At 38.8% G+C, this 15,636-nt stretch overlaps 1 protein-coding gene and 2 long non-coding RNA genes across 18 annotated transcripts in view; 2 read left to right on the top strand and 1 right to left on the bottom strand.

Moving 5' to 3' along the window:
• The window catches only part of CAST (calpastatin), a 109,625-nt gene that overhangs the window by 15,739 nt on the left and 78,250 nt on the right, over window positions 1-15,636 (bottom strand). For all 16 annotated transcript variants that reach the window (XM_023258676.2, XM_023258688.2, XM_045033922.1 and 13 more), the window contains 8 exons: window positions 12,255-12,338; window positions 11,340-11,387; window positions 10,212-10,307; window positions 8,474-8,569; window positions 4,619-4,720; window positions 4,029-4,112; window positions 2,351-2,401; window positions 2,106-2,177 (listed from right to left, as the gene is read on the bottom strand). In XM_023258676.2, coding sequence (XP_023114444.2) covers window positions 2,106-2,177; window positions 2,351-2,401; window positions 4,029-4,112; window positions 4,619-4,720; window positions 8,474-8,569; window positions 10,212-10,307; window positions 11,340-11,387; window positions 12,255-12,338 — 633 coding nt within the window. The remainder of the gene's footprint in view (window positions 1-2,105; window positions 2,178-2,350; window positions 2,402-4,028; window positions 4,113-4,618; window positions 4,721-8,473; window positions 8,570-10,211; window positions 10,308-11,339; window positions 11,388-12,254; window positions 12,339-15,636) is intronic.
• LOC123379174 lies at window positions 423-4,025 on the top strand. The gene is made up of 2 exons (XR_006583293.1): window positions 423-1,420; window positions 2,074-4,025. It is a non-coding gene; the product is annotated as an uncharacterized LOC123379174 (long non-coding RNA).
• LOC123379171 lies at window positions 5,888-8,745 on the top strand. Its single transcript, XR_006583285.1, has 2 exons — window positions 5,888-7,554; window positions 8,380-8,745. It is a non-coding gene; the product is annotated as an uncharacterized LOC123379171 (long non-coding RNA).

Below are 15,636 nucleotides of genomic sequence, written 5' to 3'. Positions count from 1 at the left end.
TGTTTTTGTGCTAGTCCCATAATGTCTTGATGATTACAGCTTTGTAATCAGGCTGCTATTTTCATCTCCTACTTAACCTGCTTGCTACTTTCTTTTGGGTGGTTAGTTTATAATATCTTATTTAAATGTAAAATAATAGCTTATTTATAATAATAGTTTTATAATCGCTTAAATTTGAAATTTAAAATCCAATAAACATTTGGTTAGTCAGACTTCTCTTCCTCTATTATTAAGACATTTATGATAATAAATGTATCTCATGAATACTGGTTTGGTTGCTTATCGAATTTTTTTAAATATATTTATTTTAAATGTTGTATTCTCTTATGTGTATGAGAGTGGGAGAAGGGCAGCGAGAGGGAGAGAGAGAATTTTAAGCAGGCTCCTTGTTGTCAGCACAGAGCCTGATGGGGGGGTGGGTGGACTCGATCTCACGAATCATGAGATCATGACGTGAGCAGAAAATCAAGAGTCGGATGCTTAAAAATTGAGCTATCCAGGTGCCCTGCTTATCAAAGATTTTGATTTGCAAATGTCTTATCCTTGATTTTTCAAATAGTCTATTCTGAATTTACTCCTTGATCTCACTGATAGTGGAATGTTTTTAAAATTCTCTTTTTAAGTAGAATTTCTACTTTATTGTGATCAAAGAACATGGTATGTACAGCAGGCACACCTTTATATTTGAAGATTAATTATGAGTCAGAATATGATGACTTTTCCTCCAAAGTTCTTGGGACTTTCCCCCAAATAATTTTCTACTTTGGCCATTTGACTTACTGTAATTGGTTATTTCTACTTTATTAACTACAGACACTAACAATTTTTCCCTTTGCGAGATTAATTTTCTAAGCTAGAATTTTTTTAAAAAAATGGTTGTTTTGGGGCACCTGATGGCTCAGTCGGCTAAGCATCCGACTTTGGCTCTAGTAATGATCTTGCAGTTTGTGGGTTTGAGCCCCAAGTCGGGCTCGGTGCTAAAAGCTTAGAGCCTGGAGCCTACTTTAGATTCTGTGTCTCCCTCTCTCTCTCTCTCAAAAAAAAAATAAACATAAAAAATGTTTATCTCTAGTCATGTCACTGCTATGCATCTTCTTGGGTGGGGATATAAAGGATATAAAGTCACTGTTACATTTTCTTTGAATTTCTAAAAGAAAAAAACCCTATAATAATAATAATACAGACGGTATAAGGAAGGGAATTAAGGCACTGGATCCCTCTAATTTGTTCTTATGTTTTGCATCACTGTAATGATAAGATTCCATATTCTGAGGATACTGCTCACTTTATGTTCTTCCCTAAATTAGGACTCAAGCTGTTTGTATGGAGGAGGAAGAGTGGAAGGTCATGGAATGGGGTGACTCAACTGCGTGGGCATGGTGTTTTCATAGGGGTATTATGAGGACTCTATTACTAACTGGTTAGTAATACCTTCTTTGACGGGCTTATTGCTTCACAGAGTCCAAAAACTTTGAGCAACTCCAACGAATCATTATTTCTTCTAGTTACTACTCATTCTGCTTCTCAACTAATGTATGTTCCGTGACACTGTCCACATAAGAAGCTTGTAAACAGATAACCCCAATCCCACACACACAAAAAAGGTCTGGAGTTATTTAAGTGTGGGCACTCCAACAGACTTACATTTGCATATAAATAAGCCATAAAAATCCTGTAGTAGAGAAACCTGCTTACCATTACCCAACATTTCCTAAATTTCTAGTAATAGAATTCTCTTTGAGGAATTATCTGTTCTACCCAGAGCTAAGTTTTCCTATGAGGTAATTATGGAAAATGATAAACTGTAAAAATATTAACAAGTTATTTGAGACATACCTTTGGATAAACTCAAATTTTAAATTCTCTTTTCATAGGTATACTAGATAGAGTATGTGCTCATTGGTTCAATTAGTTACAATGTTGCAAATGTCCACTGTGCTGGTACACTTTGAGGACACAACGCATTTCTAATGGCTACAATGGCTTGAAAGCCTTTAATTTTATGATTATTTCCTCACCTCCAAAGTCAGATTCTAAGTCACTAGTTTCCGTTTCTTTCTGCCACCCTAAAAGCAAGGAAATAAAATCAGGAGTTTCAGACTTACAAGAGATGAAGAGTTTGGGGAACCAGCAAAGTCCTTAGACAAAGCATCAAGAAGGAAGTCGTCAGTCACGGGCTGCAAGAACCAAAAAATATATCAACAAACACCACCTCAACTGTTTACTCATTATTCAAATGATGTCACTATTTACTGCCAATCGACTTATTAAAAAGAAAGCTATCCCGTTCCAGAATTAACAATCAGGGCCAGATGAGAAAGATCTACTCAGAGAAAAGTGGCTTGCTTACTGGAAGTGATTCCTTGGGCTCTTTTGGCAGGAGGGGTTTTCCATCTTTATCCTATTCGGAAGAGAAAACCATGGCATTAAATCATTTCCCGTGATTTATCCTGTGGGATCTATCACAAATATGAACGCTTTTAAACACTGTAAGGGGTCTACAGGTCATACCTGACATTGTACATTATAAATTAGATTCATCGTTTCAGGAAAAACATTCTCTCATCAGAGAATATGTTCTAATTAGTTCATTCCAACCAACAGCTCAGGCATTCCCTAGGCGTGGGAGCTAAAAAATGAAGTAGGCAAGGCTTGTGACCTCAGAAGCCTATGAACTAGTGCAGCAGAGAAACATGCAAATAGTTGAAGTAGTGTGGCACAAGGTTCTGTGACAGGGCACTTACAGGACACGAAGGGAGCAAAGGGATGCACCCCTCACCTGTGTGGGGGATGGGCTTTGCAAATGTTGCCTGAAAAAAGCTGGCTAAACTTTACAGCCAATATTCAACATTATCCATTGAGGAATACTACTTGGCAATGAGAAAGAACGAAATCTGGCCATCTGTAGCAACGTGGATGGAACTGGAGAGTGTTATGCTAAGTGAAATAAGTCAGGCAGAGAAGGACAGATACCATATATTTTCACTCATATGTGGATCCTGAGAAACTTAACAGAAGACCAGCGGGGAGTGGAAGGGGGTGAAAGTTACAGACATGGAAGAAGGCAAACCATAAGAGACTCTTAAATACTGAAAACAAACAGGGTTGATGGGAGGTGGGAGGGAGGGAAAGTGGGTGATGGGCATTTGAGGAGGGTACCTGTTGGGATGAACACTAGGTGCTGTATGGAAACCAATTTGACAATAAATTATAAAAAAAAACAAAAAACAAAAAAACAAAACATTATCCGTTGATTCGGTGCCACACCCTGCAGTAAGCACTTAGGAATAGCACAGAAAGTAGGACAGACAAAATTCCTGCCCCGGGAAGCTCATCCTTATGGCTCAGACGATGCCAAGTTTCAGATGACTCTAAGTGCCACTTCTGAGAAACAGGACAGAATCATTAAAGCATCTTTTAGTAAAGAAAAATTTATAAATGAATGGTAAATCCCATTAATCCACATATACAAAAATAGGCGCAAGGCTACATATGTATGTAGCTGTATATAAATGCATATAAGTGTATATACGTTTAGGTGAATATTCTCTTGAGCAGTGGTATCTCATGAAGATGACTGACATTGGTTCTACTGTCCACGTGTGCCCCTGTTCAAGTGGTTGTACTTCAATGACTCCCCTCCGTGTCACTAGCTGTGTACAATCTCTACTTTCAAAATAGGAAACAGAACAACTATCCTCCTACTCAATGTTAAACAGGCTTTCTTTTTCAATGTGTATCTAAGAGTTGGAAATTTTTCTTCACAGGAAATAGTTATTCCTCATTTTGGTTTTTCCTAGTTATATAAAGGCTTTCTAAGTTTTTCTTTGCTTCTTGTATTGTAACAAAGCAGGTATTACATGGCAAAAAATTAGGTAGCTTAGGCATTAGATTTTTTTCACTTAAGTTTTAAGGGAAAAACTATCACTTAAAACCAAAATCTTTATATTCTGCCCTGTTTCCATGTCCCTTCTTTATGTTTATAAAATTCAGTAGTAACTAAAATAAAACAGAAAAACACTGTTCACCTTGACGTCTTCTAATCTGTAATCAGGAGGAATTGTTTCTTCTTTTTCACCAAGTTTTTCACGATCCTCTTCTTTGGCTTTCTCCTGAATAAAAATTATACCATTCTCATTATTAATATATCTCCGCAAAGTGGATGTCTAAGTGCCTACATTTGAGGGAAATAACTCCAGTGTTAGATTAGAACATATGTATGGCCTTATGTGTAGAGTTCCTACAGCAACTCTACACATCTTTCACACCCTCCCCTACTTGAGCCGGCTCAGACAGCACCACTATGCCGGCTGGGCTAAAAAGCAACGAAAAGGAGGGTGGACAGCTGCCTCTTCTCTCAGGACTGCTCGGCAGTGGAAATGCACATGGCCAAGGTGAGATTCAGAGATTATGTGCATGTTCTGCATCCACTGCTGTAGCAAAACACTGATGCTTTACTCAGGTTTAGATTGTCAAACAGGATATGCTCCATAAATAGATAAAGCCAGCTCGTCATGTGTTGTAGAAAATTTAAAAAAAAAAAAAGATGACTAACTTGCTTGGGGAGTGAGGAACATCAATCACAGCTACTTTCAGGAAGTGACTGAGCTGCTATTACCTTGACTTTATCTTCCACAGGCTTTCCATCTTCTGGATCTGCTTCCTTTTTCCCCAGGCTACCAGCCAAGGCTTCTACAGCATCATCTGGCACCATGCCTTTCTAAAAGCATATTTGTGGATATACTAAGAAGGCAGTTAATCACTCCTTTTAAAAAAGACTACAACAAACAATTCAGAAGGGCATATCCTTATTTCAGGCTTGGATAAGAAGCACAGTCATCTTTTAGTAATTTGAATTACCAACTGAATTGGAATCTATGTTTAGGGACGCCTGGATAGCTCCGTCGGTTAAGCTCCAACTGTTGATTTCAGCTCAGGTCATGATCTCACAGTTTGTGAGCTCGAGCCCCTCGTCAGGCTTCGCGCTGACGGCAAGGAAGCTGCTTGGGATTCTCTCTCTCCTCCTTTCTTTCTGCCCCTCCCCCGTGCTTGCTCTCTCTCAAATTAAGTACACTTAAAAAACATCTTTAGAATATATGTTTGAAAAACCTAAAATGTTAAAAACTAGACCAAATTTCTTATATTAAGTGGGTACAACATATATTGACATGGAGAAACTTACATAATCTAACCCAGTTCTTGGTTTGGAAATAAGGAAGACAATGGGATGAATATACCTCAAACAAGTGGAAAGCCAGCAAAGAAGTGACCTGTACGGTAATCATTCTAGAGATGGTGCAGGAAAGATTTTCAGGCCTATCAGAGGACATTCCTCTCAAAGCTCTGTGAAATAAGCCTGGCCCATCCCAGAGGTGGTGGCTCGGGCAGAGCCTCAGCCAAGATACAGAAGTTTGTGTTCTTTACCAGGCTTCTACTGGGCAAAGTGGATTCACGCTGATTCAGGTGACTGTGGCTGGCTAACCTGGGTGGCACGATGGGAACTGTCTACCTGGGGTCCCAGTGTTCAAAAGGAAATGTGCTCCCTTGTGATACAGTGAGCTCTAGCCATGCTGGTTATTAAAATGAAACTGAGTGAAGAAAACATGAATGATACAAAGGGAAAATAAAGGAGAAACTATGTTTGGGCTAAAAGATAGGACTCGATTTGACTTTTTCCAAATCACAGGTCAAGATCCACACATTAGTGGTTCATAAAATCAACAGTTCACGGGCAGGACTTTTTTTTTTTCTTAATTTTTAACGTTTATTTAGTTTGAGAGAGACAGAGACAGTGTGGGCAGGGGAGAGGCAGAGAGAGAAGGAGACAGAGAATCCCAAGCAGCATCTACACCATCAGTGTAGAGGAGCCCGACATGGGTCTTGAACCCACGAAACCGTGAGATCATGACCTTAGCTGAAATCAAGAGTCAGATGCTTAACCAACTAAACAACCCAGGTGCCCCAGGACTTTTTTTTTAATGAAAGAATAGAAAATAGAATGCATCATACATAACAAGAATAATTACTTCTAATTAAGCTGTTTTTTTCTATTATATAGATACTGGGTTGAAATATGAATGAATTTCTTATTGCTGTTCTTGGTTAAACTGTGAAAGCTTCTGAATTAAAAAGTCTCAAAGTTTATTCTTATAAAATTCTATGACCTCACATAGAATACATATCTGAATATTAGAGTAAAAATGTCTTTCTGTTTTATATGGCTTAACCAACAATGTAAGTAAGAAAAGTTTTTCTGCTAAGTTGCACTGCAAAAAGATCAATGAGGAAATGGAACCTGAGTGGAAGGTGATTTATCACCATCTGGTGGTTGGACACTGCATAGATTTTATTCCCAGGAGCTGCAAAACTCCCTGATGTATATCTAATTTGTTTGGGATTCTATCTAAAGTGCAAGAGTTGCAGTGACCAAAGTCTTAACCAAGCAATCAGAATTGCTAGCTGATCTAAGACATGTCCTCATACTTCACTTCTGTTTTCTCCTACTCTCTGCTGTAGAATCTGTGGAAACTACTACTTCCTGTTAAGCCTGTTTCCCTTGGTTTAAGAATTAAACCAAACAGAGCAAAGCTAGGATACACAGCATTTTTAAGAGCAAAGGAATCAGGAAATAGGACTAGAGCCTGCAACTTCTATTTCTGTAGTATTTTATGTTGTCAAATTCACAACTAGTATTCAGGTTTCTGGATGTCCTTAACAAGCTTTATATGAACAAGAACTATGCAGGGCACACATTAGGCTCCTTTTTCTGCTTGGTTTTCTTTTGCTCACTAATCTTCAAGCCCTTCTTGGGCCCTCTGACCTTTGTCACACTCCACAGCTATTCTTGTGGCTCTCATGGGTATCCCAATTACAGAAATGCCAACTAACTTCAGTGATGGTAATCTCAGCAACCATGGTCAGCGGAGCTGACAGAACAGAAGCGCAGAAAAGATCATCAGAGAATGGGAAACGCAGAGCCCTTTTCTGTGCACTAAACATCCAGTGCTCGACTCGCTATAGTCAGGGTAAAGTTGGAAAGGAACGAACCCTCAAAGGCCCTGGCAATCACCTGGAGCACAAGAGGCAGAGGATACATACATGTTTAGGTCACAGAGTTCTTCTCTAGAATGTTGGCTATTGTCTTTTTGATTCCACTCACTGCCTCTGTTCTTCCTTCCTTCACTGTCTTGCCCCATATACTCTCCTCTTCTCCAATTCTTTATCACCGTGCCTGTGGCTTAATTCCCACAATGTGAAAGTTCTAGAGTGTACCCAGAGACCTCAAAAAGAGGTTGAGTCCTGTGTAAGGCAGGAGGGAGACCCTGGACTTTGAGAGGATTTTCACTTGGCACCAAAAATGTCCCTGGCAGGAAGCAGCCATACCAGGGCACCCAGGACACATGTCCTATAACTTCTCCACCCTCTTTTTTCAAACAACTAAATGCACTAAACCCAAGCACACCAAGTCCTCTGGGCTGGCCTGTCCTTGGTTCACTGTTCTCCCTAGGAAAACAGTGCTGTTCCCACTTCCCGGTGTGATCTTGCCCTCCCTCTGTGAGTATTTCCTAATTCCTCCTGGGGGCGGGTCCCTTCGCCCATGCTCCCCCTGCCCTTTTTCCATATGAGAATGATCAAATTCTACTGTAAAGCTTGAGATCTGGCCATCTATCCATGCTAGATGCTAAAGTGGCTAAGAGCAGAAGCCTTATCACTTATCTCACCCAGGCTCTGAAAAGTTAAATGGATTGCTCAAGGTCATTTCCCTTCATCAAGGTCAAGCTTCATTTCCCTCATCTATAATAGAGAGATGATCAGAACAGGGTTCACAATGTCCTTGTGAAACTTTAATAAGATATTGCAAAGGATCCAGAACAACTTAGCTATTCACTAGGTCTGTAGTAATAAGGCACAGTCCCATCAGCTGTTACTCTGAGTCAGATTCTACCTGCTAACAGAAACAAAGCCCACCAAACTCAAAAAGATTCAACTACTTAATTACCATACTTCATACAAAAGTTAGAGAGAGAGAGCTAAGAAGAAAAGGGAAACGAACTGAGTTAACCTTCCTTCAGTTGGGAGTGGGGAGAAGTCATGATGATATTGGTGTAGATTATTCCTTTAGGAGAGCCAACAAAAGGTACCATCAGGCTATCTGTGGAACTCCCAATAGGCTCAAAAGATATGGGAAAGTGAAAGAGCAAGATTATCCACCACAGCTGAAGAACCAGTAAGAATTTCAGAAGGTGAAAAAAAAAAACAAAACACAGCCTGTAGAAGTTTAATGAAAAACTTAAATCTAGCTTAAATTTGGAAGATACCCTGAAGCCAAAAGAACACTAGACCCCATAGCTCTAAAAGATTTTATTTTTATCTTATCAGAATAAAGTGATGCGTTGGCAACACACAGTGGCAAGTGCACGGGAAAAAGAACTACCTTCCCAGGACACTGCTCAATGTCCAAGGGAACACTCACCAAGGGAGCTGGCTTGGTCGGTGTGGACAGTATAGTACACATGGAAGCTCGAGGCACGGCCTCACTCACAGGAGTCAAGGCAGCAGCCTGAGATGCCTGCGGAGAGAGGCAAGTACAAAGAAGAGTTTTTAGAAATATCTAGTTGGTAAGACTGAACAATAAGGGACCAACGACACACTCTGCTATATTATATGCTGTGAGCATGACTTTCTCAAATGCCTAAGGATTGCTAAATAGTGAATAAATCGCAGGTTCAAACTCTTCTACCATGATTTCAACTTGGTTTTACCTCTTACCTTAGGTAGGTTACTTAAACTCTGAGACTCAGTTTCACATCTGGAAAATGAGAACAATGACAGTACCTACATCTCAAGGGTCAACGTGAGGCTTTCAGTAAAATAAAACATGTCCAGTGCTCTGCATACTACCTAGGAACACAGCTCAATAATATCAGCAACTATTATTATTTATATTATTTTCAGAAAATATATAACAATGATACACCAATTATAAAATGTAATGTTTTAATATAAATCCATCATTTTTATATATTTAATATTATCTTATCAATTGTAAATAGGTATGTTTACAAATGCAAGGTAGTAATACTATCCCAGAGGTTCCCCAAGTACGGTCCCTGGACCAGCAGCATCAGCCTTACCAGCCTTACCATTTGTTACAAATGCAAATTCTTAGGGCTCCACCCCAAATACTATAGAAATTCTGGAGGTGGAGCCCAGCAATCTGTTTTAACAAACCCTCAGGCAATCCTGGTACTAAAATCTGAGGACCACTGTGCTATCTTATCACAAGAGTAAAATTTCAAACAAACTGGTTTTAATCCAGACATTTACGAAAAGTTATCCTACACGTAAGGTGCTCAGTAGATGGTCATTAGCAGGGCACTATCTCTTCCTTCAAGGAACTTACTATTTACTGAAAACTATGTATACACATCAGAGGTGGAGATGAAGACAGCTAAAAGCTTCCTTGTAATAAAGATCTTAATAGATATACAAAGAACAATAGAGCCCCTGACATATTGTATTCTGCTTAGGTAGGTTTGGAAGGGTGGTAAGATTTGGGGAGGGAAAAGCAGGAGACAAAGGCCATACTTTAGCAAAACTTTAAAGGCCTGGCTAACATTTTAGATGATCTTGAATTAGGAGGGAAGTTTATTCTACATGGCAGGACCACATGGGAAAAGCCAAGGACACATACACTCAAGCCCTTATTGTCATGGTTTAGTAATGGGAGGACACACCTTGGTAGGGAAGGAAGCCAGGGCCAGAACACGTTAGCAGGGACTTTATTTTTGTGGGGAACAGGCAGCTCCTGAGGGTTGGAGCACGGGAATGATGTGACTACCACCACGCTTGAGAAACAGTAACTCTGGCGGACACGTGGGAAGGACGGCAGTAAGACTGAAGACAGAGGCCACTGCCACCATAAGGTGAGCGGTGATGACAACTTTAGGTTACAGTAGGAGGAACAGAAAGGAAAGCATGGATGTGAAGGAATGATTATAGGACTTAAATTTCAAGAACATCTGGGCCAGTGTGGGAAAAGAAAGCCCATCTAGAAAAAGTCAAGATCAAAACTGCATGTAAAAAAAGATGGCATAATGGGTCTCCATCAACTACATCATGCTAAAATAATTGGGCCTCAGATTTTTAAGATTATAGAAAAATATCTTTAAAAGCCCACAAAATAGAGACTTCTATTTTTAGAAACATACTTCTGTTTTTTTGGTTGTCTTAGATCGTTTTCCTTTACTTTTAGGCGGGTCAAAATCTTCTGAAAGTTCATCAATGAGTTCTGATTCACTCAGGGCCTGGAATATAAGAAAAACACTATATTACAAAGTGACTCTTTTTGGTTACAAGAAAGTTTTACATAGAGAATTTCCTGTTAACACGTATTAAGCCATATTTTAGGATCTAAATCCAAAATTTAATGTTTGGGGTATTTTTTTAATTTATCAATGTAAGATAAATGTCATGCAACAAATAAGGAATACTAAACACCGGGGTACCACAAAAATGTTCATGATTTAGTCCAAAATTTTCCTGTTAATTCAGTTTCAGAAGAATTCTGTTCACATAAAACCACCTTTTCTTTCTAATGAAGATCTGTATAGTTTTTTTCGTATGTGACTGTTTTTCACTATTTCCTAATGAGTGCCTTCTGAATAGCTCAGGAAACACAGATCATATACTCCTTCCCTAAGACTCTGAGGGATTTTGGCAACAAAGTTCTCCCATCCCTAGTTCCTTCAGATGAAATGGTATTATTCATTTGGAGCATGTGGAAATTTTGAGCAATACCAGTCATCTACAACAGAACGGCATGTCATCTACAAGCTGTGCGTCTGTTGGTAGTCTGAGTTTTGAGTCCTGGTCTTGCTAGTTTTTAGCTGTTAGATCTTGGGTTATTTACATGTCTCTGCCTCTGTTTCATCACATGTAAAATGGGAAAAATCACAGCACCCCCTTCATTCAGTGAGGACCTGACTGCTTTAGACCAAGTTAAGGCAGTGTAGAATCATTAAAATATCTGATGTCATGATTATAATCAAATTCTGAAGTGCCAACAATATAATTTGAGGCATTCTTGACATCAGCTCCTAATGTGCAATGAATGCCACCTACACACTCCCAATATTCTAGTAATAATTCATGAAGAAAATAATCATAAAAGATACGAAAAGGAGTCAGAGGTATGAGCCAAGTGTTGCTACCACAAGTTCCCCTCTCTTTACAACTAGGTTGACATTCAAAGTCTCCACAGAGAAATCCTGTCAAAATGATCTTCAATTTATACTTTACAGTTCTTTTGCTCTTTATCAGAAAGATCATTTCCTAACCTTGGATTTTTCTTCAGGCTCTGGCAAAAGTGGTTTTCCATCTTTATCCTGTAAACAAAATTGAAAATTCATTGAAAATTAAATAGAACATTTTCTTTTCATGGCTCGTTAAGTTTCTTCTAGGGAATTCCAGGATAGGAGGAGATTTTTTTTCCCCTTATATTTTAATGATCTGTTTTTGAGTGAATTTCTTATATCTGAGTGAATAAATTTTCAGTATTTTTTAAATCAAGTATCAGAATAAACAGCTAAGCTCTAAAATAAATAACTTAAAAAGTCTCTGTTCTCCAATCCAGGGTGAAGAGGTAGATTTCATTCCTGTAATCCTTTTTTTGTTTTTTGGAGATGACGTTTCACAATTTAGAATATTTCTAAACTGAGGAACTTTCTATATTAGCACCTGTAAGGACAGTTTCCATATATAAGCACATAGAAGAATCAAAACATTTTCTATCATGTGTTTTCGTTTAATTTTTGAAAGATAAATTACAGATATAATTACAGAAGTCCACCATCCTCACATTAAACCCAAACCACCACCAACAAAACACCCTAAGGATACTGGCAAATAGCTACACATTTATGTCTACCCCTTCAAAGATCTATGGTGCTTTTATCCATACAACGGTTACAGAAAAATTTATTCCCAACTTGTTTCTTACGCTTCAAGGTTAAGGATCTATATCACGCATTGTTAATATCTGGAACACTTGGATTTGTGGGAATTTTAATGACCACACGGTTACTACTTAGGAAACAATCAACTAACTTTAAAGAACAGGAAAGAAAGGATTCAGGGGGTTCAGTTAGTATAAGAACTGAATAGTCATGTTCTTGAGTATCATGGGAACAGTCCCAACAGAACATGATATGAAGAAGAGCATATTCTGTTAGGTGCCATGGCTAACAGCATACCGTGGTTGGCTTTAATCTATACTCCGAAGGCACAGTTTCATCATCTTCACCACACTTTTTTAGTTTCTCTTCTTTAGCTTTTGCCTGATTAAAGTGGAGAGGGAAATAAAACACAAAACATGTGGGTAATGTAGGTAAAACAAGAGGATATCACTTTATGTACTTCATAAGTGTTGTAGAGAAAACCATATCAGATTCAAGTGTGTGTCTGTGCTTTGTAAACTACAGAGCACAAGACCATGGTAACTGGTTGGCTGTGAGGAAGACAGAAAAAAACAACAGGGCGAGGAATCCTGGAGAGGTGTCCCCGCCCTGCTCTCAGCTGCTCTATCACCTTGGGGAGCCACTTAGTCTTTCTTAAGCAGTAAAATGGGGCTACCAATAATTTTTACCTAGTCCACTGACTTGTAAGGATCACTAGAGAAAAGGAAATAAAATATTGAGACCATTAAGCACAGTGCATAAGTTAGTTGTAATTATTTCAATAGCCTTCATCTCTTACTCAGTTATCTAGGGGGGAAAAAAACCAACCAGTTCCCATGGTTAAATACAGTTCAGAAATGGGAGAAGCAGCTCATCACAAATCTTGGCTGATCCATGGATAATTGGTTTTACCTCTTTTAAAAGGACTCTTTTTAAATTTTTTTTTTTTTTTAATTTCAGTATTGTTAACATACCAGGCTACGTAAGTTTCAGGCATACACTATAGTGATTTAACAATTCTATATGTTACTCAGTGCTCATCATGGTAAATGTACTCTTAATCCCCTTTACCTATCTCATCCAACACCCCACCCACCTCCTCTCTGGTAACCATCAGTTTCTTCTCTAGAGTTAAAAGTCTGTTTCTTGGTTTGTATCTCTTTCTACCTCTTTTTTTGTTTGTTTGCTTGTTTGTTTTGTTATAGTCCACATATGAGTGAAATCATATGGTGTTTGTCTTTCTCTGACTGGACTTATATCGTTTAGGTTTATATTTTCTAGCTCCATCTATGTTATTGCAACGGACAAGATTTCATTCTTTTTTATGGCTGAATAGTATTTCATTGTATGTATATACCACATCCTTATCCATTCATCTACTGATGAACACTTGGGATGCTTCCATAATTTGGCTATTGTAGATTCCTGCAATAAAAAAGGTACTCCCTTCACTAAGAACTAGGACTTTATTGGATTACTGAACCATGAATAACCAACTGCATTCGAGATAAAAGTGCAGTTCTATAGTAGATCACTGGCTTCTAGGATATAGCATTTGCATTTTAAACTACTGGTGACTTATGGGAAGTTCCATGATATGTAATAATTGGCACCTGTACCAAGGCATGGATTTAGATCACAAAACAAGGAGCTCCTGGGCACAAAGAGGAATATCACTTAGCAAATTCCAGCTCAACCTACTGCTCCATCTGTATTTCAACCTAAAATAGTAGTTCTCCATTGAATGAATGATTGATTTTAAAAATATTAAGCACTTTTAATGAGCCAAGCACTCTTCTAGGCTTTAGAATTACAGTTTTATTGTCCTGTAAATTAACAATTATCATTAAGGGATTAAAGTTGTGGTTTTTTTTAAAAAAATATTTCCAGTTATATTCTACTGCAACACTTGGAGGAAGTCCTATTACGTCGTGGCACTCCTCCATTCAGAGATTCGTGAGGTTTCTACCTATAAAACAGCCTTCGTGAAAGTCAGAAGTCACCTGTAGAAGACTGTCCTCTCCAGGCTTATGGACAGTGAGAATCATGTGCACCGTTAAATCCTTTCTATTCCTGTTTGATCTTTACATTCTTTTTATTTTTTTTTTAGTTTATTTACTTATTTTGAGAGAAAGAGAGGGAGTTTGAGAGTTTGAGCAGGAAAGGTGCAGAGAGAAAGAATCCCAAGCAGTGACAGTGTGGAGCCCAACGAAGGGCTTCACCCCACAAACCGTGAGATCATGACCTGAGATGAAATCAAGAGTCAGTTGTTTAACTGGCTGAGCCACCCAGGCACCCCTGATCTTTATATTCTTTAAATGCCTGCACTGTAGGCACTGAAGACAAATGTCTACTCAACTGAAATAGCACCAGACCAGGTCACTACACACAGAAATGGGGAGGATTAATGAGGTATCAATGTAGAATATTGGGGCGCCTGGGTGGCGCAGTTGGTTAAGCGTCCGACTTCAGCCAGGTCACGATCTCACGGTCCGTGAGTTCGAGCCCCGCGTCAGGCTCTGGGCTGATGACTCAGAGCCTGGAGCCTGTTTCTGATTCTGTGTCTCCCTCTCTCTCTGCCCCTCCCCCGTTCATGCTCTGTCTCTCTCTGTCCCAAAAATAAATAAACGTTGAAAAAAAAAAAAAAAAGAATACTTATGTCATGATACATTATAAGAATAAGTAGGCATGGATGTCTTCTCTGAAACATGATGCAATTTCTCCATAGAGAGCTCTCTAGTATGGAATAAACTGAAGTGGTTTGGGACTCCTATAGAATATTAACCTTCATAAGGCTTATCAAAACATCAGAGTATCCAGAAAGTAATAAATTCACCATTAGGCACTAAAATTCAGCTTAAGAATCCAGAGGATTGGAAAATCTTAGGAAATATTTATACTTTGAATATAATTAAAAAGAAAACTACTTGGATGTAAGTAAGTAAGTAAGTAAATAAATAAATAAATAAATAAATAAAAGGAAAACTAGTGGAAAAAAAGCGGAAGATAAAGTAGAAACTAATAGAAAGAATAGAAAGAACAGTCCTTTTAGTTTTAGTTAGAATTTTAGAAGTTCACTGCTGTGGAGGTTTTCTAGAGGAAACATAAATACATTTATACATGTATCTCAAAACTAGTTACCCCAACTGCTTAAGAACTTATTTTTATGCAACACTTTTTACAACTACTGACCTGATTTTAGTCACCCTAAGACACTTTGCCCTGAGATTTATGTTTATACGTTTCCTCCCCAAATTACTGTCTTATTAAATCACACCATTCTGTGTAAAAAGTCTGAAATAAAGTGCAGTTGGTCCCCTGCCCTGCAGCTGTCTGGTGGTGGGACTGTAACTCAACTTGGTCTGCTCCCCCACCAAGACACACACACCCGCAGGGTCTTGCCAGGACCATCCTCTCCCTCAGACATTTGTCTATGTGGCTGCTTTAAATAACGTGTGCCTCGCACTGTCTTTATGACAATTTCCTTTTTTCTCAATACATTACTTGGTCTTGGAGGACGAGGACTGCTTCCCCTGCTCCCTTGTGTTCGCCTTCACAAAGCTTGTCATGCCACACTGCGCCTGGTAAGCCCTCAAAGAAAGCTGAAGATAGAAACTGGCCCATTTTGGACCAGAGCAATCCCAGACTCAGGCCAGGAGCCTGTGAGACTCACTTTCCT

This window comes from Felis catus, chromosome A1 (assembly GCF_018350175.1).
Source record: "Felis catus isolate Fca126 chromosome A1, F.catus_Fca126_mat1.0, whole genome shotgun sequence".
NCBI classification, from domain to species: Eukaryota; Metazoa; Chordata; class Mammalia; order Carnivora; family Felidae; genus Felis; species Felis catus.
This window is presented reverse-complemented; position numbering and strand designations above follow the sequence as displayed.